The sequence below is a fragment of the Triplophysa rosa genome, linkage group LG10 (genome assembly GCF_024868665.1).
Source record: "Triplophysa rosa linkage group LG10, Trosa_1v2, whole genome shotgun sequence".
NCBI classification, from domain to species: Eukaryota; Metazoa; Chordata; class Actinopteri; order Cypriniformes; family Nemacheilidae; genus Triplophysa; species Triplophysa rosa.
This window is the reverse complement of record NC_079899.1, coordinates 24,515,152-24,542,699: the sequence shown is the minus strand read 5'-3', so window position 1 is coordinate 24,542,699 and position 27,548 is coordinate 24,515,152. Positions and strand designations below refer to the sequence as shown.

The 27,548-nt window shown below is 39.3% G+C and overlaps 3 protein-coding genes across 6 annotated transcripts in view; 2 read left to right on the top strand and 1 right to left on the bottom strand.

The window, feature by feature from the left end:
• Positions 1–4,243, bottom strand: part of syne1b (spectrin repeat containing, nuclear envelope 1b) — a 91,296-nt gene extending 87,053 nt beyond the window's left edge. Inside the window, 2 exon segments of the mRNA XM_057344572.1 lie at positions 2,640–2,701; positions 3,987–4,243. Of these exon segments, the coding sequence (XP_057200555.1) occupies positions 2,640–2,701; positions 3,987–4,065 (141 nt within the window). The 5' untranslated portion in view covers positions 4,066–4,243.
• Positions 4,244–12,341: 8,098 nt separating this feature from the next.
• On the top strand, positions 12,342–16,062 carry myct1b (myc target 1b). The gene is made up of 3 exons (XM_057343880.1): positions 12,342–12,465; positions 12,861–15,139; positions 15,949–16,062. The coding sequence occupies exons 1-2, from the start codon at positions 12,411–12,413 to the stop codon at positions 13,373–13,375; spliced, it is 570 nt and encodes a 189-aa protein (XP_057199863.1). The 5' UTR covers positions 12,342–12,410; the 3' UTR covers positions 13,376–15,139; positions 15,949–16,062.
• Positions 16,063–16,128: 66 nt separating this feature from the next.
• On the top strand, positions 16,129–27,344 carry tulp4b (TUB like protein 4b). Of its 4 annotated transcripts, none has more exons than XM_057343879.1 (15): positions 16,129–16,241; positions 17,119–17,388; positions 17,675–17,803; positions 18,990–19,151; positions 19,246–19,426; positions 19,615–19,722; positions 20,286–20,452; positions 21,209–21,433; positions 21,512–21,746; positions 21,850–21,994; positions 22,246–22,327; positions 22,537–22,630; positions 22,738–22,881; positions 22,968–26,578; positions 26,663–27,344. In XM_057343879.1, exons 1-15 carry the CDS (start codon positions 16,221–16,223, stop codon positions 26,777–26,779), a joined length of 5,691 nt encoding a protein of 1,896 aa, XP_057199862.1. In that variant the 5' UTR covers positions 16,129–16,220; the 3' UTR covers positions 26,780–27,344. The 4 variants fall into 4 exon arrangements, with proteins under 4 accessions (XP_057199862.1, XP_057199860.1, XP_057199861.1 ...); XM_057343877.1 differs by having other exon boundaries at positions 22,186–22,327; XM_057343878.1 differs by having other exon boundaries at positions 21,850–22,012.
• The last annotated feature ends 204 nt before the right edge of the window (positions 27,345–27,548 follow it).

Genomic DNA, 27,548 nt, shown 5'->3' with positions numbered 1-27,548 from the left:
CTGAGCATTAAGAAATTAAAATATATTAGGTATCAAAGAAATGGAAGGTACAGAATGACACCATTTCACTGTTGTTCAAACCTGACAAACTGATGCCAAATGTATTTCATCTGAGATAAAATTACACACACACAGCGCTCGATGTAAATCTGTTGATACTGCAAACGGCTCGCAGGAGTAAATCATTTCTCTGCATATCTTGCAGCTCAGTTAGTATGCACTAAGCATGTAGTCTACGTCCAGAATTGCATGAACCCCTCGCTGTCCACATTTCTTGGATTCTTCAAACGTTTCACAGTTGAGCTTTGAGCTATTGTTCACCGGATTCTGTGGAACAAAAGAGCCCCTCACAGCAATCCGGGCTGACTGGAATACATAAACCCACCATTTGTGTCAGATTATCCTCTGTTGTTCACTGCAAAGTGCCCCGTCACCCGAGCAACTGATCACGCATAATGAGGCAAGAGGGAGGAGCAACGATATGTTTACATAGCTGTGAATACACAGAATACAAGTATATTTATTTGTAATGGATTGTGACCTTGACCATAATGTCAAAATAAACCGTCAACCCTGTTATCTTTGAGAAGGTATAATCTCTATATACAGCCGCAGAAATAATTAAGGGACTTTTGCTCAGATTTTGCCCAGATTTTCAGTCTGGACTTGTTGCAGAAAGTCCGTGCCAGTCTGCAGATTTGATCAGTAAGTGGGTTTCTATCTGAAACTTTCAAAAAGTCTGCAAGTATGATGTCTAGTATTTAAAAAATTTGTTCGGATTTTAAAAGTCTTATAGTGTATTCCAGCCATTAATCAGCATTTCTAGATATATGTGAAAGACTGACAGCATGACAAGACACATGAATACTGTGATAAAAATCACACAAAAAATAATTTTTGAACTTTTCCTAAATACATGTACAAATATTACAGTTAGCTTAAAAGTAAATATGAACTTGTTTTCTTTGCAGTACTTGAGGTCTGAAAAAATACAGAGCATTTTTTCTGTTATTTTCACCAGTTTCTCCAGTTTTCATTTTCTGCAAATAAATGCAAATATAAACAATATTTTCATTTGAAATTTGGGAGAAATATTGTTAGTAGTTCACAGAATGAAACAAAAATGTTCATTTTACCTCAACACATACCTATAAATAGTACATTCAGAAAAACTGAAAATGGTCTTTTAAATGGTCTCTTAATTAAATGTACTAATGTATCTTCAGAGAACAAAATTTGTATCACTTTATTGTTTTCCTCCCCGTTTAAATTCACTTTGGATAAAAGCATCGGTTAAATGCCTAAACGTAAATTAAGAAATGTTATACTTTGTCTGATGCAAAAATCTAACTTCCGAATGAACTATAAAAATCACTTTTTCAAATGCACTTGCTTTATAGAACAGCCCATATGCTAACCAAAGACTGACTGATTTATTGATTGTCTTGTATTATTTTTCTTATTTTCTGCTGTTGATTCTTAATCACAAGTCACTGGCTGCAAACATCAAGAGCCCTCAGGAGCAAAGCAAACGCTTTCTCCCACTGTGAATTGTTCCAACCCCTCTCGACAGCCATCTGCACACACCTACAGCGTCCAAGACTTCCCATAAATACACTTGAGCCTATAACGCACACATGAGGTCTGCATTCTTATGTCACAAAAGTTGCATTTCTGGTATGCATAAAAAAGGACAGGGGACCATCCTAAAAAGACATGTCAACATTGAGAAGGTTTTGGTGTCTCAAAGGCACTCCAGCAGTGATCGTTCGTACAGAATAAACTGCAGCCTTGTTTTCAAGATATAAACACAAAGCCAAGCTCCTCAACCTACTAATGCGGTCTCACCCACGCCTTCAGGACCGGGCAGTGGGAGGCCATCACAACGCGGCATTCATTCTCAAAGCATGCAGAATAAACAGCCCTCATGCTTCTTATTACTGCATTACAGCCGCTGATTTATAAACTGCTTTTGAGTTCTGTTACAGCCATTTACCCTTTACACTCATAATGACATTAGGCCATAAAAACAAATCACATGAACCAATCACGGCACACGGAAAAAAGGACAATTAGACAGACATCACGATGCCTGTAATCCTCTGGGTCAACACATCAAAAAAATGTTGTTACAGTGAATCAGATTTTTTTTGCAACGCATGCAAAAGTATGAATGCATTAGATGAGAAAATATTAAACCAAGTGGCTATTTCAAACAGCTAAACATTTTACTCAAATTCGTAACGGATACGGCAATGGACCAACTGTTTAAAATAAAGCCATAAAAATATTTGAGAAACTTTCTGGGCTTATAATGGAAATAAAATCATACATTCATGAACCACCTTGACACCGGCTGGTTAACATTGCAAAAGACTCAGAAAAGTTAAAGTATTGTTAGAAAGTCTCTGGCATCATTTTGCAGCAAATAATGAAGTAAACTTTGCAGATGACACTTTATAATATTATAATATATAATATTAATACTATAAATAATAATAATTTGTAACGAAATTACATTAATACTGATTTCATTGGCTTTTTGCCACTGTATAATAATTGTAATCCACCCAACAAACAGTATTGACTGTTTAATATTGTGTCAAATATTATAAACCGCTAAAAAAAGTCTGTCTTACCTTGGCTAGGTGAGAATTAATCCACTTTGTGAACGTTCTTTTCTGAACTGACTCCTGTTCATCTGAAAGAGAAAGAAAATATAACTTCATGAGTGAGCAGATCTATTTAAACCTTGTGATCTCCTGCAGTTTTCCCAGTCTCCATGACTCACATGGTTACATTTTTATAGTCAAACAAATATTTTATGTTTTTGTACAGTGTCTTTTTTCTGCTTTCAATCTAGAGAGGAGATATTCACCAGCACAGCAGAGCTGAATGTCCACACGTGGCATGTGCGAAAACATGGACATTATATCAGAAACATCATGAAATATGCTTAACATGAAATACACTCAAAATGAATTATCAGACGCACATTGCACAGCAAATGCATTCGTTTAGCTTATTTGTTATCCAGCTTTCAGAAAGACAAAGTTTAACTAGACTCATTTACAGATGCACTTGCGTGCAAAACTTGCCACCACAATCCTAGGGTGTTGCTATGCAGCTACAAAATGCATTTCTGAGTGGTTTCCAGGGTGTTGCTATGCAGTTGCTAGGGTGTTATGGGTGTTTGCTGGGACATTGCTATACAGTTGCATGTTCTTAGTGGCTACCTGCGCCTTGCTATGCTGTTACTAGGGTGAAGTGGGTGGTTGCCAGGGCTTTGCCAGACACTGTTTTAAGTGGTTGCCGGTGTGTTGTCACACATTTTGAAAGGTTTTCTGGGCCTATAGGACAACTTAGAAAAGTACGGTAACTTTTACCCAACAACTCATGTAATTCACGTGTTGCTCAATTCATGCCCTAGTTTTATTCAAATACTTAAAATACTTTGTGGGTTTGTTTAAATCCTTTATCGTAAATAAGAGCAAACGCAATAGGGATGCTTGTCTTCCCAACTGCAAGTAATGAAACTCTATAATACAATATTCAGATCTTGCAGAGAATTTAAACACGCGCAAGGCCGTTTGGTCCAGCAACAAACACCCACCAGACATCTATGCATGATGGGCTCAAAAAGATCATTATTCTACACAAAAAAAACTTCCTACGTTTGCATGCACGTACAAATGCAATGCACAGGGCCTGTTTAGCACACAGTTCCTGCAGCACACATGGCATGCCGGCGCAGCGTAAAGCACACCATAGTTATCATAATCCAACATGCGCAGCGGTGACCCGTTCTAACTCTGACACGACATTTACCTCTCCAGATGAGGAAGACCTCAGCTGGCCGATAGCAATACCGACCCAGAGATGTGTCACTGCATGTCTGGATCACCTACATCCAGCAGAGCACGCACTGCGTTTGAATCCGAGCTCCTGAAACATCACACGGGATGAGAGGAGAATGTCCCACTTACCCCGGAGGTATTGAAAGAATCCCGTCACCAGATTCAGAGATGTGGTCTTCCTCATAGCTACGTCCTTAAATTGAGCCATTGTGCTCGTCACACGCCCTGTCTTTCTCTGTGCCCTTCATGTGTGAAAGCGAGCGCATATTATCCAGGGAGGAAAACCAGATCAGCTGTCCTTTATTTCCGTCTGGAGGCACGGGAGAGCGAGCACTGGAGCTTTCCGTGTGAAAACACTGAGTGCTGGAGGATGGAACCTCCCCCTCTCTTTTGCCTCTCTCTCTCTCTCTCTCTCTCTCTCTCTCTCTCTCTCTCTCTCTCTCTCTCTCTCTCTCTCTCTCTCTCTCTCTCTCTCTCTCTCTCTCTCTCTCTGCGTGTGTGGATAGGCTAATCAAGGGCAGTTTTTTTGAGCTGTTGTTAACAGTGCTGGAGAGCTGTGCTGGTGTGGATGCTCTGATCTGCTCTATTCTCTCTCCAGCATCATCTCACAGCTGCAGCCATGATAACCGGCTATGGCGCTGATGCTCCAATCAGCATGCAGGGGGGCTGTGATGTCACCAGGCAGCTGGTGTTATCCTGATTTACATGGGTGGGCGGGGGTCAGCGCTTGTGCTACACAGCTTGAACTTTAGCACAAGCAATGCAGGAGAAAACGTCTTAACAAATAATCATACCTGCAGTTTTTTTTCAGCACAGTCTAGACTACTACACAACAAAAGAATTATGGGTACGTGACACAGTTATTGTTGGGTGTGTGTGTGTGGGGGGGGGGTTGGTGAGAGGGGGTAGACAAATAGAGACTTGCACATAGTCATAAGCAATCTGAATTGACTTATTTACTATGTTGAAGGGATAGTTCACCCGAAAATAAAAATCTTCAAATGTCTTCATTTATTCACTATCATGTGGTTCAAAACTTTTGTGTTCTGTGGAACACAAAAGAAGATATTTTCAGAAATGTTTCAGTGGTTTTGTGTTCATACAACGGAGGTCAATGGGGAGCAATGTTGTTTGGTAACAAGCGTTCTTCAAAATATCTTCTTCTGTGTTCTGCAGAAGAAAAAAGTCATACAGGTTAGGGATGACATTAAGGTGAGGATGACATGAAGGTGAGGGTGACATGATCTATCCCTTTATTAAATAACTCTGTCTCTCACTTAATCAGTCAGACATTATTAATGGTGTTTACTAAAATAAGATTCACTTTTACTTGCACTTATCATCAGGATTTAAACAAACCCTGAAGCCGAACGTTTAAACTTCGTAAGCCACACAAAAAAAACCACATGGCAATGCCCTAGCAACCAGCCAGTACACCTTAGCAACCGCACTACACTCCAAAAAATACACTCCGAACACATTAAAAAAGTCACATAGCAACACATATTCAAAAGATCTTGGTTCTAAGAAAACACTCATTAGCTTTCAAGAAAAACATTTTAAACACATTCTCATGTTTTACTGATGTACCCAGGGCACATAAGCACATAACATTAATGTCCTGCTAAATATTCTGATTCACTCACATGCATTTCACAGTCTAAAGAAAGAAGATTGATGTGTTGCAAAACCCTATGATTTCATAAGTGTCTATAACAAAAAAAACATTGGTGTTGTGTATTTAATTATACTTAATAATACATGTACTGAACTGCACTATTTGCAAATGGTTTTAAGGAAAAAGGGAACCAAGTGCACTTAAAGTATTAAATCATTTATATCCCAGCTAGTGCAATACATTAACCACCTGCTGCCACCTGGTCAGTAATATCACTCTATTATTCCTGAGCATCCACACAACCAGAGCCATTTAACAACACATCTATTTGTGACGGCTTTTTCTTTGTGACTGTCTGATGGTTAAGAGAAAGGACATTATCATCATAGCCTTACTTTAAACTTAGCTTTTTGTTGTGTCTTTCATAATCTAAAAGTCTTTGTTTAACAGAACAATCAAATAAACAAACATTTTTGACATTTACCTTCATTGTACAAAAGGTCACACAAGATGCTCTTTGAAACATTCTCAAATATCAAGTTTTACAAAAATAAGGCAATGTTGTGATTCAAGCAAACGTACAATGGGAGAATATGCAAAATATTAAGAAATTAATGTTAATTTCCATATTCAGAAGCTAAATTGTTATGGTGGTTATATCATTTAAAACAAAAAAAATGTTGATTATTACTATACTGTAGACAGAAGCATCTTCACTATTTTATAGTCAGCTCAGTGACGTTTGAACCACACAGTAGATTGAATAGATATCCGAAAATATGGGATAGTCTTCATCATATTATGCACTTTCAGTTGTATTTATCTTCTAATAACATAAAAACCATAAAACCCTACAGTATATGGATCTACAGAACCAGCCAATAATATGGAGCTGTCCGGTCCTGAAACATATTTGAGAAATTATGTATTTTAGGTTTTCAGTGTACAATATTAATGTAAAAGTTTAAAAAGACCGTTACATTCATTTTGTAACAGTCTAAAAAGAGCAAATACATAAGCGCAGTGAACATGTTACTGTTCTCTCCGCAAGCCACCCTATAATTTTCCATCAGAAATCAATGTATTTTCACAATGGCAAAAGCACAACACGACACACAAGATTTTGCATGCGTGCTAAAATTGCATGCTAGCAGTATAGACCGTTATTATATGGGAACCGCTCACGTGCACTGAGGACAACATCATATTACAACACCATATCTATTTTATCTGTATGTCTATCTGTGTAAGGACTACAGAAAGTGAATAATAGTATTAATGAATTAACATTAACTTTCCCTTCAGTCTGAAGAATGAACTTTAAACATTTTTCTTTTTTATTACAAAACATGAAACGTAGGATTACCAAAAGTAAGATGCCGCTAATTTATTTTCATAGAAATGTCACTTAAACACTGCCATCTAGTGCTTATGATAATGTGGCTTTTTTCCCTAAAACTTTCTCTCACCTCAGTTAACAGTTAATATCTCAGTTCACCTAGACCCCATGGCTTTGCAAACCTGTATGACTTGAGTTTCTGCACAACATGAAAGCTATTTTAAAGAACGTTGGTAACCAAACAACACTGGCATCCATTGACTTCCATTGTGTTGACACAAAACCACAGAGACATTTTCTTAAAAGAAAAAAATCTCATACAGGTTTTGAACGACATGAGTGTGAATAAATGATGACTGAATTTTTATTTTTATGTAAACCGTTTCTTTAAATGATGGACCTATAAGGTTAGAAGTCAGACGGGCATAAATCAGAGTAATGAGCTGGGTTACATCTCAATCACAAGTTATTTCAAGAATAGGCATTTCTCTTTGTTTTACAATAAAACAATAAGCTTCGTAAGAAGGTTTTTCATTTGACATAAGGCTACAGGAAATGACAGATTCGTGCCAGTGGAGGAAAAACGGCTCACAGTTTCACCTCAGGTTCTGAACGGGCATGCGCCATGCGCTGCTGAAGGGGAAACCAAAAAAAGATCGCAACCACAGGCCTTCTGTTGTGTAAACCACACATCGCCTTATTTACTGCTGATGTGCCATGACAACCAGCACACACCTCTCGCGATATGACTTTCATCGCAGCTTTGACCACACAAATTCATACACATGTCCTGAATTAACCCTTGACATGACTGCTCTGTCGAGTCCGACAACAAAATCTACAGAGTGCTTCTGTTTATGCGCATAAGACTATGCAAAAAATACAACTTTCAGAAACTTTACATAAATTAACATAAATACTTCTATAAATAATCAACTTTTATTAAATGCTTTAGGCATGGTATTGCTACTGTTTGCCATTGCTAAAATGTTCAGAAGGGTTTTTAATGTATTGCTAGGCAGTTGCTAGGGTGTTCTGGGTAGTTGCTAGGGTAGTGAGTTTACTGACACACGTCAAAAGAGCCCACACCCGTGAATCTGTGATATGACAGGATGCTTTACAAATGTAATACTTTGAGCTATGGCTTCATTATAATCTCTCTCAATAATACCAGTGATAACTGCCTGTTCACCATCATGTTTTCATCTTTCATTCTCAAATCAGATTTCCTACACTAAAGCTGCAAATTGCATGTTGACGGTCAAAGAAAAACTCTACCAGTTATCACACACATACAACTTCCTTCCTGGTGTGTCTGAATACTTAGTTCCTCTCTTTAGCTCGAATCCCAGTTCTGGTTTCACCCAAAACAGTACGAGCAAATGCTCCTTGGCAATATGTCAACCTTACCATGAAAAAAAAGAAAGATTTACCAAAAATTTAAACCATACCGATGTCAATGCATGATGGTTTAGATACGCATGTAAAGTTTTGACTGCAAATGTCACAACCATGGTGCTGGAATTACCCGACGTCCATTTGTCATGAGAGCATCTGAAATCCACCGAAATGGCAGAACCAGAAAACTCTTGTAACATACTCCTGTTATGATGCTTTCACATAAAACTAAATTACTGCTAGTTCATGACCCATTTTTATAGGCTTGAACCAGACCAATACCAACAGTAATGGACATCTGCCAACAAGAGGCATCCAGTGACAGCGACTCCAAATATCGATCTCCAATCTTTTTCCAAGGACACAAAAAGTGTCGTGTTCAACCTGTTCGACACAAGCTACTCCTGGAGTCTCCGTGCAGCTCTTAGACAATAAAACTGAATGGATAACCTGGATTTTGTCCAGAAAAACAGGTGGATCATGGAAAAACACTCTTCTCAGCATGAGCCGCTATCACGGACTCCCAGAACAACAATCATTGCTTTCCTTCAATCATTTGGGCGGTGTCTTGTTTTTCCACCTCCACAAAAATGGCTGAAAAAACACTCAACCTTTCCTGCTCTCTGAAGCATTGCCCATAGTATTAAAGGGTACAGGTGGCCATTAGTGGTTTGAACAAGAGTAAGACTTTATACAAGCACTGTTTTAACACAGAGACGATTAAAAATTCCCGGCACTAAAACAACATGAAGAATGTAAATCATGTCAATCTACCAAGAAAGTTTGAGGAACTAAGGTCGAACAAAACTTGTCTCCGCAACAACTCAAGTGTTAGAAAAGAGCCTTCATCAGCAATTGCCTTTGGTAAGAATTAACAACGATGACCTTAACAAGAAACCTGTGACAATAGTTCAAACATAAAACTAGTCCACAATGACAATTACCTTTGTCTGTCATTGCACCCTGTGCCATCTCAAAAGTTAATGCATAGTGAACATTTTCTTATTTTTGCATAAGTAATAAACTGCATAATAACATATATTGTATATCAGCTATGAGCATAACATGCCATCGACCTCATTACTAGATAGCAGCATAAATATCGATCAAACACCTGTTCTTTTATGGAAAGCAGCTTGATTACATGGCTGTTCAATTTGAACTGAATCACAAATTTGTGTAGTCACCAAGCAGACACAATTTTTCATCCAGAAATAAACAAACAGAGACTATTTCTGGTTACTGTCCTGCTAAGAGGAAGAAAACCACACCTGGCATAAAGCACTGCAGCACTACAACATCCCTCTAACGCCTCAGCGGAGTCAACTCACATGGCCATGAACACAAATGTCAAAATGAAAGTGCTTGATTGTTTTTCTCCTTGAATCTATAACACAAATTAGTGTGATGCCAGCATTAGTAAGAAGAGAAATGAATAAGCATGCATGCACAAAATCATGCTGTACAACATTAATATTGATTTATTAAGTAGGTGAGTTCCCGTGCGATCAAATATGAGGTGTCTCAGTTCTTATCCACGTAACAAGAGGCATCTGGCAAAACTCCTGGTCCGAAGGCACTGAATCAGCATAATTCTGCCTGACTCACCGTGCCAGAGAGCGGTCACGAGAGGTAAAGAGCAGAAATCCAGCATCACCTACCTTGAAGCTTCTGCATCACATTCATTATGTCCTTGCTGGACCGTCCGAAAGGGCTCAGGGAAGCCATGGTCCCTCTCTACAGTCCTGCACAGGTCTGATGTGAAACTGTATCACTCTTGCAGTCCACACAGCAGATGCTGCACTACTTTGTAAAGGGGCATCCCCATACGCCCCTCCCACAATTCTCTGTCTTATGTTTCTCTTTTATCTCTCTCTGATGCAGGGACTCCAGGAACTTGATGTGGTCCAATAGAACAGCAGGTCTCATTTAGGTGCTCGACTGTGTGATGGACCAATCAGAAGTCCTCTTCTATCTGGAGATGATGAACTGTGAAGAAAAAGTTCAACAGAATTTCACTTTTTTTTAGAATTTTGGTTCTATGTACTGCATAAACAGTGTCACCACGTCTTTAGACCAGGTATCTTTTATCACACAGAATGCATATGTGAATTTTCTTTTTCACTCTAATGTGACAGTGGTGGACTTTAAATACCGGTTGACCATTCTTGAATGAGAAAATAAGAGTTATAGAAGTCATTCATACTGATTAACTTCTTGCCCACCAGGGATAACATTTCACTTCAGATGTGTAATGCAGTCCTTGTGCATGTCTATAGAGTGCATCATGTATATATTTATCAGTCAAACATTTAAACAACTAAGTAAAGACAACAAAAACTCTATGGCATCACACTTGCAACACCCTCAACCACAGCTTAACTACTGTAAATATATTGTTTCGTAGTAAAACCACAAATAACTACAGTACGGCCGCAATAACCATAGCTTGTACATAATATAAATGGTTATATGACTGGAAGTCAATCTACTTACACTTTTACTGTAATAAAACTTAAACCATGCAACTTTCTTAAGGGCACATAAGTATCTGCACAGACGGTTGATCTAAAAGTTGAAAATGCTTAAAAGCTATGGAAAATAACTATATTTCGCATTTTGGCTAAATAAATAAGCTGCATTTCGTCAGAATCTATTTGATAGTTGTATGGTAGTGAGTATGTTGCGCATGTATTACCGTGAGCCGCAGTTCCTGTCTCATGTGATAATGGTGAAGCTCTGTTGGACAGGTTGCTATAGAAACACTTAAACAATGTTGTAAGGCTTCATGAAACGCGAGACGCCACCTACAGGAGTGAACGGAAACGGAAAGGGGACGTTACATTTTCTGAGGCTCTGCGGAGACTGCGAACGACATCAAAGTATCGTGAGAGCTGCGCTTTTGAATCGCTCTCGCGGTACTGTGTTGTCATACGCTGATCGGTCTGCGCTGCGCTGCGTGAAGTTGAAACAACGTTAAAGGAAAAAGTACAATTTCTATTGTTATATTAATAAAGACAGTTAGCGTGTGTACAAAATCTTATAGAGCTTTAAAAATACCGCTGAACAAAGCAAAGAATGCGTCATGAAATATAATAATTTCTTTAGCTTTCTTTAAATTGTTTAATTCTTGCTAGCATTTTTACAGAATAATTGTAGCAATTACTTCGTGCATAAAACAATATTTTATATATAAAACAAAAGACAAAGATTAAAATATTACATTTTTATTATATCGAAGACAGCCTCTGTTTCCATGCAGTTTTACCATCTATAAGTCAATACTGGCACCTGCTGGACACTGCTGTTTTTTCACGTAAACTCCTGTAAGTATATCAAGCAATATACAACTACAAAATTACTTGTCATGCAGGAGAGAAATGTCTATAAAACCAATTTGACTGGACTACATTTACATTAAGTCATTTAGCAGACGCTTTTATCCAGAGTTCATGGAGCAATAAAGCGATATGTCATACGGGAGCAATAATACAATGGGTGCTAATACCAAGTTACTAGTTTCAACAAAAGCCAGAATAATACCTGTTGAGAGAAAGAGAGAGGGTTATTTTTTCTCTTTCATTTGACTAAGAATTCAGAATATCTCCTTATTTTCTTTTTACAGTTTTCTTTGTTTTATACTAAAGAATTGCACTTTTACAAACCCAAACATTGTTGTCCCAAAAGAAAAAGTGCACTGAGGAAATCCTCTCTGACAACAGAAAACCCCATTATCTGGGCGTTTCCACTTTCTTATGTGAAGTTTTGAAACTAATTTAAAGAGTGATGTATTGTTCTGATTTTTTCTAATCCATGTGCTTTCCTTTTATCTAGAATTTTATCTCAAAACCAAATAAACTTCAAAATCTGTCGTTTTACAGAAGCTGGAAGGTGTAAGTCAGGCTATTATATTATAATGGGGTGAAGAAGCCATTGTATTGTTTCCACTGAAACGGGGGAAATGATGCAAGAGGAAACAGGCCTGTTCCCCTGGATCTCTGTACCAAACAGATAAGCTCAGCACTTGCTAATTATACGAGTATAGAGGCAGGAAAAATGACGACAAAGTTTCCCTTCGTGCAAACAAAAAAAGTAACAGCTTCCCTGAGAAATACAGTGAGCACTTTCTGTGTGCCAAGACTGAGAGTTTGCAAAAGGTTTCTCGCCTCACTGCTGGCCTGCTTCTCCTAAATGTGCTATGGCTTCAAATGAAACAAATGCGATATGGGAAATTCTAAAACCTGTTGATTTTGGTAAGATTTTGCTTGCATTTGTTTTTTATTTTTGCCATGCTTTAGTTGGCTCATATTGTTATCAAGGTAGAAATCATATTTTACATATAGGCTATAAAATGTGTGCAGTTATAAAACTTAAAGCTAAATTTTATTTCTGAAAGATTTGTAGATACATAAGTTTTTCATTTTATTAAGCCAATATTTGCATTCGCTTATAAATGTACAAAATGAAATTGCAAATGATCAAGTCAGATTAAAAAACACCCAAAAGACTTTAACATTCATGTTATACTGTATACATGTCACATTAGAACATGTATTCAATACAGCTTCAAATCATTAGGTTGTTGTTTAATTATTAAACGGAACACTTGATATTATTTCCTCAAAATTCAATTACCTCTTCCATCCAGAGGAGCTCATCCTAGCATTCTGCTTGTCCATATTGATGGGTCTACTCATAGGAATCTTGATTTTCCTCCTCCTGACATGGATGTCACGACGTAGAGCTTCAGTCCGAATCACCAGACGTCAAAACCAGCATGCGGACTCTAAAAGCTCACAAAATAAGCTCTGTCACCTCAGCCACTACAAGAGATACGGTTTCGACAAGAACGGCGAAGGTGCTGGTAGAGCCGTATTAAATCTCCACAGACAGACGTCCGTAGACCCCAACGAAATATTGGGAAGAAGCCCCAGTTTCCAAAACTCAACTTTTCGGCCACCAAAAAAGGCGAAAAAGACCAATGATGAAGCAGATGATGATAACCAGGAGGCACTGATTCCAAACATCACAGATCCGTTTAGTACAGTACCAGCAGAGTCATTTTGGTTGGGAAAGGGCAGTCTAAGAGGCTTTCTGCCCCGACAGACTCCACCACCTGCATATGACAGCGTCATTCACATCTTTCAAGAGAGCACTACCTAACCGCATCATACCTGTCTGCACTAACTGTGACAACAGAGACCTAACAAAAACCTAACAAAACATGGCTTCAATGTGAAGACAATAGAAGAAAAGTTCATGTGAACAGTCTCTTACAGTCCTGCTTTGATAGAGGGATCTGATTTATCCTATTCAACATTACTGACCTGTGGTGTTTAAGGAAAAATAACATGGACCACCATAATGTAATTACATTTAACATTGTGAATATTTTTTCATGTACCATTGAATAAACATGGGCATAGAAAATACCAGACGCTTTACATTCAAGCTATACTTTTACTTTGCAAAAGATAAGAATTTATATATGCATAGATTTCTTTAAACTGGCAAAATGGTATGGTAAGAATGCTTTATTTTTTTAATTCACACTAGGAGTTATACAGAACACCTCTCAGGCATGTGTAGATATTGTTGTAGGATATTGTAGAATGTCGCTTCTCAGTCTGTATGTCTGAACAAAACAAACAAGTCTTCACAACATGCACAACTCATTGGAGAATGAAGAATGTAGTATTACACTCAACGCCTTCAAAAGTTCACGTTCAATTTATTTATATAGCACGCTTATAACAGCCACAGGACTGACCAAAGTGCTTTACAGTAAAATATAACATTATATGTAAACAAAACAAATTTAACAGTATTTAACTGATAACCCCGACTGACTTACCATGAGCTCTTGCGTTGTTGCGTAATCATATTTTGTAGAAACTACTTCAATGTGTATTTAACCTCACTAAAATGGTGTTTGACTGCCGAAAATCCACATATTTGTCAGCTTTAACGAGGAAAAGAGAAACGCTACAAAAACAGTTAGCATTAGCACATGTTTACCGCGGTTTGGGCGAAGGTAAGCAAGCGTTTTCAATCCCCCCCAAGGCAGGTGGATTGTTTGGAATTATGGTCAAAATAAGTTGAGAAAGAACGTTCTTGTACTCCACGTAGCTCTTACATCGTTAAAAAAATAAAAAATGTAAACGTTATTGTGTTTTTATCTAGAAGAAAACAACCCCACAGTTTACTTGTATGGGTTTTGGACGGGTTTGCCTGGTCCAATATGGCGGATGATTCAGTGGTGAATGTGGCGTTTAGCATGTAGTTCATTAAAGGACAATTAAAATCGGATGTGATTGCATTCCGTGTTTGTAAAGCAACGCGTGGCAAAGCAGAACATTAACGCAACATAGCCGTGCAATTTTACGGTTAAGTATGTGACGTTTTGATTCTCATATTTCAGTGATATGTCAGGTAATGGGCACACTTTATACTCGTTATGTCTAAAAAAAATGCATATTAACGTTTTGTAGCATTTTCATTAATTTGTGTGAAAAAAGTTAATTGGGGAAACACTTTTGTAAGGTGACGTTGAAACACGTTGTTTTCAGTACACATGGAGAGATGCTTTTAAACCTTTCTTTTTTATTATTCACACATAAGCACTAACGCAAAGTTCCACACTGTATTGCTTCATGACACGTGTAATAAAAAAAATCATCCTGCTTTTGCATGTAGCCTACACCGCATTTGTGTGATATACCATCTGGATTGGGTTTCCAGACACGTGATCTAAAGTACCATTCCGTCAGAGCGCGGGTTGCCTTCGCGCGCCGAAAGATCCCGCATTTTGGAGTTCTTTTGCGCCATTGCACTCGATCCGAATGCAGCAGTTTGACGTACCGTGAGGTAAAATTCACAGTGTGCATTTGGCAACCATTTAGACGCATTGAGAGCGAGTTGATAGAGGTGAGTTTGCCCATGAAAATTAAGGCAGATTTTTATATGTCTCCCGAACGAATTCTTATCTTGCTTGATGTAAATTGTGCTTTGTGTGGATGGTTTTAAAGGGTTGACCATTAGGCTTTGCTGTTTTGGGATGGTTGTATAATCGCGAGTGTAGGTGGTGATGGATTTATTATAAACTGCACCCAGTGTAATTACCTTAATTAGCTGTCACAACGCAAAAATAACCATTTACACCGTTTGGTACATGGCAACCCTCTATGTGTGTTTCTTGTCGAATGTATTACAGTTTAATAGCAAGATGCCTTATTTGTACAAATTTGTTTAGTTGCAGCAAACGCATGCAAAAATAGCATATGTCTATAGGACATGATCATACATGTAGTTTTAAAGTATTAGACTGCATGTCATTAAAATTCAGTCATCATCACACATCCCTGTTGCCATGACGCCTGCGAGCTGCCTCATCTGCTTTAGTTCTGCACACTGTTCTCTAACGTTATTGTCCGTTTGCATTCTTTTGTCAATAGATGTTTCGATGCATACATTGCTGTGCGTTAATTCGTGTATGAAAGCACGATTTGTGGGGGCTTTAAACGCCCCGTGACGTAACGGGACCAATGTCAACTCGTGTGTGGGTTCAGACACTTGAGATATAATGTCTTCAGTGTCTTCATGGCATGCAGAGTGGTTCTCATTGGTCTCTTCTGTTCTACAGTGTGCAGATAGTATATAAATGTATATGTTCCGGCTGCTATGCTTTATCTTTTCTCCTGTGTGTGTGTCTTTTATTTGGTGTTTTCTCTGCACAGAAATGCTGAACTACTGAAGGCTGGAACGCTTGCTTTATTTATAGGAATGTGCAAATTCTGAGAATTTTGATGTAGACATAATTTAAGACATTTTGTTGAATATAATCAGATTAAACTGGATTGCTCATGATGTGCAGACTATAATGGCCTGATTTTTAGTCCTTCTTTCTAAAGACACATCTGCAGAAAAGCATTCTCAGGTTCTGCTGCACATCATTCTGAATAAGCAAGCAAAATGGAGCACTCATTTAAAGACGGAATTCGGACTAATAATGTCCAGGGACTATGAAGAGGTGAGTGTTTTCAGGTTTCTTTTTTAGACACGAATATATTTTTGCTTGGTCTTAATTTATATTTAGCGTACAGTGTAGTTGTGACCTATTATATACAGTTTTGTCATCCAATAATACATGTGCTATAAGACAAATACCAATACAAGTTTTTCTTATTAATTCATATAAATTGTAACTTCAAATTTTGATAATGAGGAAAAACGTCTTTCAAATATTTCTATGCCTACTCTCTTACACTGATGTTTCCTATTTCTGTTTAATTTAACTATGTTTGGCTTAATTTACAATAAAACCATTATGCAACAGTAAACATCTACTGTATGTTTGTGTACAATAATAATAATTCATTACATTAATATAGCGCTTTTACATGGAAGGAGGAATCTCCTCAACCACTACCATTGTGCAGCATCTACCTGGATGATGCGATGGCAGCCATATTGCGCAAGAACGCCCACCACACACCAGCTTGTTGGTGGAGAGGAGACGAAGCCAATTAGTACATATGGGGATGATTAGGAGGCCATGATGATGTATAGAGACGAATTGGCTAATTTGGCCTGGGTTACACCCCTACTCTTATCGAAAGACATCCTGGGATTTTTAATGACCACAGAGAGTCAGGACCTCGGTTTAACCTCTCATCCGAAGGAAGGATGGCTGAAATGACAATAAAATCATAACTACAATGTGTTGTCTAATTACAAAAGTTACATGCCTGTAGACTTCCTTCCATAGAACACAAAAGAAGAAACACAAAACTTAAAAACCTCATTCTCTGTAATGATAACAATGACCACCACGACCAGAAAGTCATGATTTGGACCGACTTCGGAGAAAATGACCCCACTTTTAATTCTGTCTTCCTCTCCTGTAGTCTGGTCAGTCAGTAGGGATGTTGGCTGCAGTGGAACATGGTCCCGTCCTCTGCAGCGACTCCAACATCCTCTGCCTCTCGTGGAAAGGGAGGGTTCCCAAGAGCGAGAAGGAGAAGCCGGTGTGCAGGAGGCGTTACTATGAGGAGGGTTGGCTGGCCACCGGGAACGCCAGAGGTGTTGTGGGTGTGACGTTCACATCCAGTCACTGCAGAAGAGACAGAAATACCCCACAAAGAATCAACTTCAATCTACGGGGTCATAACAGCGAGGTGACAGCTTGTTGAAGTGGCATTTGTTTGTTACAAAGACAACGCGTTTGTGAACAGTAGTTCATGCGCGTATCAAACGAAATATCTAGGTTAGCTGGGTTGGTTTCTATGTTAATGAAACTTTAGTTTGTAGAGTGTCGATACGTTAGCGGTGTTTGTATATTTGCAAACGAAAATCTCTGCCTTGAATCTTAAAAAAAAGTGTCGTTCTGTGCACCTGCGTGTGTGTCAGCGTTTCTGCATCATTCTGAGGGATTTAAATCCCTGTGGTTTTGCACCTGTGCAGGTTGTTCTTGTTCGGTGGAATGAGCCGTTTCAGAAGCTTGCTACATGCGATATGGAGGGAGGGATATTTGTGTGGATCCAGTATGAAGGAAGGTGGTCCGTTGAGCTGGTCAATGATAGAGGTGCACAGGTATATTACACTTTTTGTTTATCCTTTCTTGTTTATCAGGAGCGTACTAATGTGAATAAACAAAATATAATTTGTTAGTTTGGTTTGCACTGCAAAAAATGACTTCCTTACGTAGTATTTTTGTCTTTCTTGATGAGCAAAATGACCTAAGAAAATAAGTCTTGTTTTTAGACAAAGAAATATGAAATTTCAGTGAATTTGTGCTTAAAGCAAGCTAAAAAATCTGCCAATGGGATAATTTTTTAATTAATTTAATTCGTTACATTTATATAGTGCTTTTATGGGCACTCGAAGCGCTTTACATTGAAAAATAAGGAAAATAATCTTGAATTAAGGTTTACCTTTCTCTTAGACACTAAATTCAAGATTGTGTTTCTTACCCCATTGGGAGATTTTTTTGTTGTTTTAAGCACAAATTCACTGAAATTTCCTTTTTTTTTGTCTAAAAACAAGACTTATTTTGCTCATCGAGAAAATGCATCTTGATTCAAGAATTGTTAGCCATTTGTACTGGAAAACAAGACAAAAATACTAAGTAAGAAAGTCATTTTTTGCAGTGTGTGTTTTGCTTTTCACAATAAATAATGTTTCAAAGCAGGCTTACCGTTTCAGAAAAAAATATTATAAATATATATGATACGATGATTAAGTTGACAGAGCAATTACTGAGCATAAGAGCATATTTTTCTCCACTGGTAATTGTAATAAAGTGCAAACGTCTAGTTTATAATAAATTAGGGCTGTCAAAAGATTAATCGCGATTAATCGCATCCAGAATAAAAGTTTGTGTTTGCATAATATATATATCTGTGTACTGTGCATAATAATTTTGTATTTATTAACACATACACATCCATGCATATATTTAAGAAAAATCTAAAAATTAATAAACATTTATATATCATTTCAATTATTGGTAAATATAAATAAATACATGTAAATATTTCCTAAATATGTATACTTGTGTATGTGTTTGTATTTATAAATACAAAATGAATATGCACAGTACATAGACATATGTTATGTAAACACAAACTTTTATTCTGGATGCGATTAATCATGATTAATCGTTTGACAGCCCTATAATAAATATGTTTTGGAAGCAGTTTCAAACAAGATATCTTGTATTTTTTATATTAAAAGGTCATATTCTTCCGCATCAAAATGATTTATATATGTCATCCAGGTTAGTGACTTCACCTGGTCACATGACGGCACGCAGGCGTTAATCGCCTACAGAGACGGTTTCGTCCTGGTGGGTTCAGTGAGTGGTCAGAGACACTGGTCATCTGAGATCAATTTGGAGAGCCAGATCACCTGTGGGATCTGGACACCAGATGACCAACAGGTAACGTTGGTGACATCATTGACCTGACAGGTTGTTTTCCGTTTTTGCTGATGGTAGACTTTTAACATTTCATGTGATGTTTAATTCCCTCTAGGTGCTGTTTGGAACAGCAGACGGACAGGTGATAGTTATGGACTGCCACGGCCGCATGCTCGCCCATGTTCTTCTGCATGAGTCAGATGGTATAGTCGGCATGTCCTGGAACTGCCCGGACTTTCTGGTGGAGAACAGCACTGAGAGCGACACAGACTCGGATGATCCCACCCCAGCTCAAGGTATGTTACACTCTGAAATTCTTTGAAATTCTGCTCAAGAACTATGTTCATGAGGTCTTTGGAGGATCTTGGCGTTACATTATACTTTATTTAGATATAAAAACAGCAATTGTTGTATTTTAAGGATGATTTGTGTTATATTATTTGCCTATTTTAATGTATACTATAAAACTGCCTTTCCTTACAAGTGCAAAATCTGAAACCAGTGCTCACGGTCAGCTTCATATCGGGAGACATCAGTTTGATGAACAACTTTGACGACCTTTCACCTCACATTATATGCTCAGGACTGAAAGGTAAATTGCTTTTCTTGCAATAGGTAACCGACTCACCGTGTGTTTCTGCCAATGAATCATTATTAACAAATTATTCCGGGTTATGTTGTTAGTTCAGCCAAAAATGTCATCATTTATTTACCTTTATGTCTTTCAAAACCCATATATGACTCTTTCATCAGTTGAACACAAAAGAAGATATTTTGAAAAATGTCTCAATAGTTCATACAATGGAAGTCAATGGGGTCCAGTGTTGTTTGGTTCAACGTTCTTCAAAATATCTTCTTTTGTGTACTGCAGAAGAAAGAAAGTCATGCAGGTTTGATTGACTGAATTTTCATAATATTTCGCATTTTTGTAAAGGTTTACCATTTCTTTCATTAATGTTTTCTTCTGAAGTGGGACTACTTTTCTAAGTGGAAAAGCTTCTGGTTATCGGCATGATGTAGTTCTGCGAAAAATATCTAAAGAGAATAAAAACGAATATTCCTTTAAGGCGTCTGGTGTCGCTGTATTGTTAATCCATTGTGACAGAGTTAGAAAACATGCTGTAATCTGATCAGACAGAGTGTTGTGATTTTCAGATGTGGAGGTACAGTGGTGTTCTCAGGGAGATCTTCTGGCAGTGGCTGGGATGGAAAGACACGGCTTGCCTTCTGACTCAGCCTGTGCCTCCATCATGAGGAACGCTCTTGTCAAGTTTTACAACGTCCAAGGGGAACATATATACACTTTGGAAACTCCAGCCCAAGTGAGCTGTCAACATCAATGATCATTTAACCAAATAAGTTTATTAAGCACTGAAATTATTGCATACTTCATCAAAATAACACTTGGACTACAGTGTATTAAAAGTAATATAAAAAGTAAATTTAGTTCTTATTTGTTTGCGAATACCAAATGAGCTGATATGTTAATGATATGTTTTAAGTGTCCAAATGCTTTTTGAAGATAATATTGTTCTGTCGATTAATATTTTCTAAAAGTATGAAGCATGTGTAAGACTATTGTTTATGTATTATTTATTTATTTATATAATTTTACATGAAGATAATAAATAAATAGAATTTTGAATTTCTTGAAATTGCAGGAAGTAGCTAAATTAATATTTCAATATAATTCTATAATATTTATCAATACTTTTTGTTTTATATTTGTATTATTTTTTGGTCCAAACTTTTTGAAAGTGTGCGGGTCCTTTTTTCTATTTTTGGATATATTTGCTGTGGATTTACGCACCTAAAGTTACTTAATATATTGATATTTGCACTAATGTTTGGCGCCACAATATTTTCTTTTTTTAATTTTTTATTATGAATATTTTTAGCTATAATTCCTTTTACATTTTGCACATTATCAGTTTTATTTGTAAATAGCTAGATATAAAAATATTTACATGCATTTTAAAGTACAGTCTGCAGAGAGTTTACCAGATTTACATTTTACTTCTAGTTGTATGTTTATATACTGTATATGTGAAAAAATCCTAAATGTGTTTTGGTTTCAGAGGCCCATCACCACTATCTGCTGGGGTCACCGAGACTCGCGTTTGTTTCTGGCCTGCGGTCCGGCTCTGTATGTTGTACGAGTTGAGCACCGTGTGGCCAGTCTGCAGCTGCTCTGTCAGCAGGGCATTGCCAGCGCTCTTAAAGAAGAAAGAGATGTGGGGAAACTGAACATGCCCTCCCTTCTCTGTTCCTACGTGACCACTGCATTCATCCCAACAATCAAGGTAAACAGACAAAGCCAAGCAGGTTAAAGTTTAATTTGTACTAACATAAAACTAAACCAATCTCTTTGGTCTCGCCAGCCGCCCATCCCTGATCCGAACAACATCCGAGATTTTGTGAGCTATCCCACAGCGGGAAACGAACGGCTGCACTGCACTATGAAGCGCTCAGAGGAGAATCCAGAGGCGGGAGGACCCTGCTACACACTCTACCTGGAACACCTGGGGGGCCTGGTGCCTATTCTCAAGGGTCGTCGCATCAGCAAACTACGGCCAGAGTTTGTCATTATGGATCCGAAAATGGATAGTAAAGCAGGTACAGCCCTAAACAAAACTCTAAATAAAACTCGAAGGTGTTCATTTTTTCCCATGACAATCGCTTTCAGATGTCATTCAAATAATTCAATCTTGTCTTTCAGATGAGGTTTGTGTTAATGGGATGATCTCCTATATGACAGACAGCTGTAACTGTTCAGACTCTAGTGATATTGAGTTAAGTGACGAGTGGGTTGGGCGAAAGTCGCCAAAGCTTTCCAGAGGAAACAGGTCTCCTAAGCTTCCTAGGTACTCTAAACATATAAGGTACTGTTATATATTCATAAGATTCATGCAAGGTTTCAGGGTGGCAGAAATGTCCAAATTGACACTGTAACGCAATATGAATATTACCAATAATGCATGTATCAACAAGATCAACATTCTGTGACTTTTTTGTTGTTATGTTATGTTATGTTTTGTATTGTTTCACTGCCAAGAATTAGTATGGAATCGAGAAAGTCTCCCAAACTTGCTCAAACATCTCAAGAAATGTCTAGGTCTCCTAGGTTACCAAAGAAGCCCCCAGTACGGTCTCCGAGTCTTACTCGACGAGAATTTCCAGTTGATGGCTTTAGTGAGGTACTTAACATCTTATTAAGAAGCTAAATATGGGGATTATTTTATTATACTTGCCTAGAATTGATATGAAGTGTTTCTATTTATTGCCTGTGTCTACTGCACCATGTCCTTAGATGACACCTCATTTTGTTTAATCGGAAAAGAAAAATTAGTGTACTGACTTTGACTTTGAATACCTTTTTAAAGTTATCGCTCAATTTGCTTTGCAGCATAATTACTTGGCCCAGGTCACCTCTAACATTTGGGGAACAAAGTTTAAGATAGTTGGTCTTGCCACCTTTTTACCAGCTAACTTGGGCGCAGGTATATCAGATGTTATGTAACTGCATCATATATAATAGTATCATTATTTTACTATGTGACTTGACTAATTACATTTTAATTCATTACAACAATGTATTTTGTTCCAGTTATTTATAAAACTAGTTTGCTGCACCTGCAACCTCGTCAGATGACAATCTATTTGCCTGAGGTACGTAAAATATCATTGGACTTCATGAGTCTCCCGGTATTCAATCCCAATGTGTTCAGTGAGGATGAAGATGATTTGCCTGGTAAGAATCAGTTCAAGTCCAGATCTGAGTATAGATTTATCCAAATATAAGTTGTTGATCTCGATATACTATCCTCTCTTTTCTAGTGATGGGACCCTCTGGAGAGTCAGCCGACAATCCTCCATGCACGGTCAATATTCCCATTGCCCCAATTCACAGCCCTGCTCAAGCCATGTCACCTACACAGAGTATAGGCCTTGTCCAGTCTCTGCTAGCCAATCAGAACATTCAGCTTGATGTACTCACCAATCCCACGGCAACCGCCGCTGCAGCAGCCGCAGCGGCGACGGCAGCAGCTGCTAGTGCATCAGTCTCTGAGCATAGTCAGGACACTGCAACAGCACAGTACTCGGTACCAACAAGATACTCGAACCCTGGACAGGTAATATTCAGTGGACTGGAAATTAATAACATCCTGAGTGGAACTCTTCCTCCACCTCCACGTCATCTGCCGCAACAATCTCACCAACTGCGTCAAGATCATCAACAATCAAAGCATCAACAGCAACTGCAACCACAGCAACATCATCTGAAATTGCAACATCAATCACAGCAGCTGCATCAACAATCACTGCAGCAGCAACATCAGCAGCAACTGCAAACGCAGCAACATCAGCAGCAACTGCAAACGCAGCAACATCAACAGCAACTGCAAACGCAGCAACATCAACAGTCGCTGCAGCAGCAACATCAGCAGCAACTGCAAACACAGCAACATCAACAGTCGCTGCAGCAGCAACACCTGCAACATCAGCAGCAACTGCAAACACAGCAACATCAACAATCGCTGCAGCAGCAGCACGTGCAACATCAGCAGCAACTGCAAACACAGCAACATCAACAATCACTGCAGCAGCAACACGTGCAACATCAGCAGCAACTGCAAACACAGCAACATCAACAATCGCTGCAGCAGCAACTGCAAACACAGCAACATCAACAATCGCTGCAGCAGCAACACCTGCAACATCAACATCAATTGCAAACCCAACAACTGCAACAGCAGCATCACCAACTTCAGCAGCAAGTGCAGCAAGTGCAGCAGCATCAGCAACAAATTCATCAACAACAATTCCAACAGCAGCAGCATCAGCTGCAGCTGCAGCACGAGCAGATGCAACAGCAGCAACAACAGATGCAACAACAGCAGCAACAGATTCGACAGCAAATCCAGGAGATGAGGCAGCAGCAGCAACAGCTTCAGCAGCAGCATCAACAAATACAGATGCAACACCAACAGATGCAACAACAGCATCAGCAAATGCAACAGCAGCTCAAAATGCAGATGTCCCTACAGCCTCCTCCTTCAGGGTATGCGACTTTATCCCTGCATCAGTTACAGCTAATGCCTCAAATTATGCATCCAGACCAGCCACCAAACAGAGGAGAACAAGTCCTCACCCTAAAAGTTCCCTCAAGACCACAGTCATTTATTGAAATCGACACTCTTGAGGTTCAGATGCGCAAAGTAAACCCTCCACCACCATATCCAGGCACGGTGGTATCTACTGCCGCAGCCGTCCCCACTACTGCCCCTCCGGGTCTTCTTGTTAGCAATGAAAATGGCAATACGCTGTCAACAGATCTGTGTTTAACTAAAGACGAGTTCTCTCTTCACTCAGTTAGTCTCCAATATCCAACTCCACTGGGCTATGAAAGGATCACAACTTTTGACAGCAGTGGAAATGTGGAAGAGGTGTGTCGCCCAAGGAGACGTTTGATACGGAACCAGAATGCCTACGGGATGCAAGGAATGGGCAGTTCTGCTACGCTAAAAGTGAGTTCATCTGAGAACAAGAAGGTCCTGTTGCCGTATAGCTCGGCAACCCTTAGTCGCCTCTCAGTGCCTAGATATTCTATACCGAGCGGAGACCCACCGCCATATCCCGACACGGTCAACCAGATCAATACAATCAGAGGTCCCCCCCAGAGGATTGACAGTGGTCTGATTCATGCCACTTTGCGTCGGGATCGAAGAGAACCCACCTTGAAAGTTCCTCAAATGGTGGATGCGGTGAGGACACTGCCCACAAAATCCAAAATGAATGGTTCCCTCACACTCTCCTATCATCCTAGGATACCCTCGGCTTTGTATACATGCACTCAGTGTAGTAGTAATAGCAGCAGCACTAGCGTAAGTGTCACTGGTGGAGGCACCAATAGCAGTGGAATTGCTGGAGGAACTGTGATCCGGCAAGAGTTTCCATCTGGCAAAGGGTCTCAACACAGCACTATAATCGTGCACTCCAAAAGTGCATCGCCATTAGCCTCCCAGTCCTCCTATAACCTCCTGAGTCCTATTGACAACAGTAGAGACAGAACTGTATACGTGAACTCTGCCTTTACAGAAGACGAGACGCTAAGTCAACAGTGCCATCTTGAAAAATCTGTGCGCCATTTAACACTCGGGGATGTCAACTTGACGGTCAAACGGCCTCCACCTTACCAATGGGACTCTCCCGCAGCAGAACAACTCTGGATACCACAAGACCAAAATTTATTGGCTGTACCACCAGGACCTCATAAGCCACCTTTTATACTTAGCCAACCGCATAACTTGGACATAAATCGTCTACCTTTTGTCCTTTCGACGAAGCCTCCAACAAATCCAAGTTCGATGACCCTCCCTTCACACTATCAGTTATCTCTTTCACCCTTCCCACCAGTGGTAGGGCATGGTGGACCTCAACTGCAGCCTTTACAGAGTCCTGGGCACCCATGTCCCCCCAATGACATGGTAGGATCTAGCCCTTTCAGCCAACCAGACCCAACTTTAGTCCTGCCTCCAGGTTATCCAGCGAATCTGACAAATCTAGGTTGTTGTACCCTTCCACCCATGTATCCAGGAGCCAGCTCATGCAACAACTTACAGCTCCATCCAATGAGCTTACATCCCTGGAGCACATACAGCACTTGTCCGCCCATGCCGGACCATTCAGCAACACTTCCCAGTAAGACCCACCAGATCATGGAAAAGCCAGTACTCTCTCCCCCACCGCCTCCTCCAGCTCCTCCACCACCCCCTCCTCCACCTCCTCTTCCCCCTCCTCCTCCGCCTGTTGAACACTTGAATCATCAAATCACATCAGAGGCGGTTGCTGAATCTGGGGATAGCTTTCAGGAGCAGACTTCTCTAAATGAGAGTCCGATTCCACAAGGTGCAGAGAGGTTCAGCAAAAAGAGTCGTAAGCGTCTCGACAGTAGGGTGGAGGAGGCGAACATGTCCGGTGTCTCTGAAGGGAAATCAAAGAAGGATAGTCGCACACTCTCGGATTTCAATTCCCTGATCTCCAGCCCAAGGCTTGGCAATAGGGAGAAGAAGAAACCTAAAGGGCAGAAGGAATCACTGAACAAGGCAAAGAAACTGAGCCGGACGTCCAATGAATTCCAGGACAGCTCAGAGAGCGAGCCTGAACTCTTCATCAGCGGTGATGAGTTGATGAACCAAAGCCAAAGCAGCAAGAAAGGATGGAAGAGCAAACGTAATCTGAGGACAGCAGGCGAACTGGAGGAAATAAAGTGCCGCAAGGCCAATGAGAGAGAGGACCGTAGTCTTGGCAGTCAGGGTTTTGTCTATGTCATGGCCAACAAGCAGCCATTGTGGAACGAAGCCACCCAGGTATACCAGCTTGACTTTGGAGGACGGGTGACACAGGAGTCGGCCAAAAACTTTCAGATTGAGCTTGACGGACGCCAGGTATGCAGTTTTCTGAAATGTCAACAACACTTAAATTTGAATATATATCATCAATAGGATCTGACCCATAATTTTCTGTTTCAGGTAATGCAGTTTGGCAGAATCGATGGCAATGCATACATCCTGGATTTTCAGTATCCATTCTCAGCGGTACAGGCATTTGCTGTGGCTCTGGCTAATGTTACTCAGAGACTTAAATAGAAAACCTTTCTGGCAATCTTGTCCACGAGAACCAGTGGACTTTGACATTGAGATTATCGCTGAATGCGGTTTGATAAAAATGACATAACAGTTTCTGCTGCCATTGCGTGCTGCTGTCTGTGCAATGCCAGGTAGTAGGTCTGAGACACGTGGTCGCTTTCAGGCAGAGAATACACAAGTCGCACAGCTGATTAAACAATAAATGTAGTGCTTTAAAGTACCTTTTTGTTAACAGAGGGACAAGCTGATTTAAGGTTCTATGTGAAACAAGTTATTTGCTTGTGTATTGATAGAATATGATTTTATTCATGAATTATTGATTTTTCATGTATTGTATTATGGTGTGATTCAATGCAGAGCTAATCATTGAAATCTGAGATTGATGTTAGACTTTTTGGCTTGATATCCTGGGCCCTCATTGTTTTTTCTTGTCATTTTATGTGGCAAATTTAGATTTCTTATGTATAATCCTATATGTAAAGTGATCTTGTTTTTATCATTGTTTGTCGTCAATAACTCAAATGCGGATTTCACTTCCATGAAGTGAAATCAGAGATAAAATAACCCAGTTAGGATCATATTTTCCCCAATTTTTGTGGTCCTACAAATCCTTTCTCACGTTTTTCTCACAAAATATTATGTTGTCAGCATTCTTTGCACACTGTTGTATTGCAGTATCCCCGTAATGTCCTTTTTGAACAAGTCATTGCTTTTTAATGTAATCAGAATTTAAACATTTTTCAATTATTGTCAAGTACATTATATTATT

Coding starts and splice junctions, on each gene's coding strand:
- tulp4b (XM_057343875.1), top strand. CDS start 16,221: ATGTCCAGGGACTATGAAGAG. Junction 20,453..21,208: donor CTTTGGAAACTCCAGCCCAA/GTGAGCTGTCAA, acceptor TTTTGGTTTCAG/AGGCCCATCACCACTATCTG. Junction 26,579..26,662: donor TTGAGCTTGACGGACGCCAG/GTATGCAGTTTT, acceptor TTTCTGTTTCAG/GTAATGCAGTTTGGCAGAAT.
- myct1b (XM_057343880.1), top strand. CDS start 12,411: ATGGCTTCAAATGAAACAAATGCGATATGGGAAATTCTAAAACCTGTT. Junction 12,466..12,860: donor TCTAAAACCTGTTGATTTTG/GTAAGATTTTGC, acceptor TCTTCCATCCAG/AGGAGCTCATCCTAGCATTC.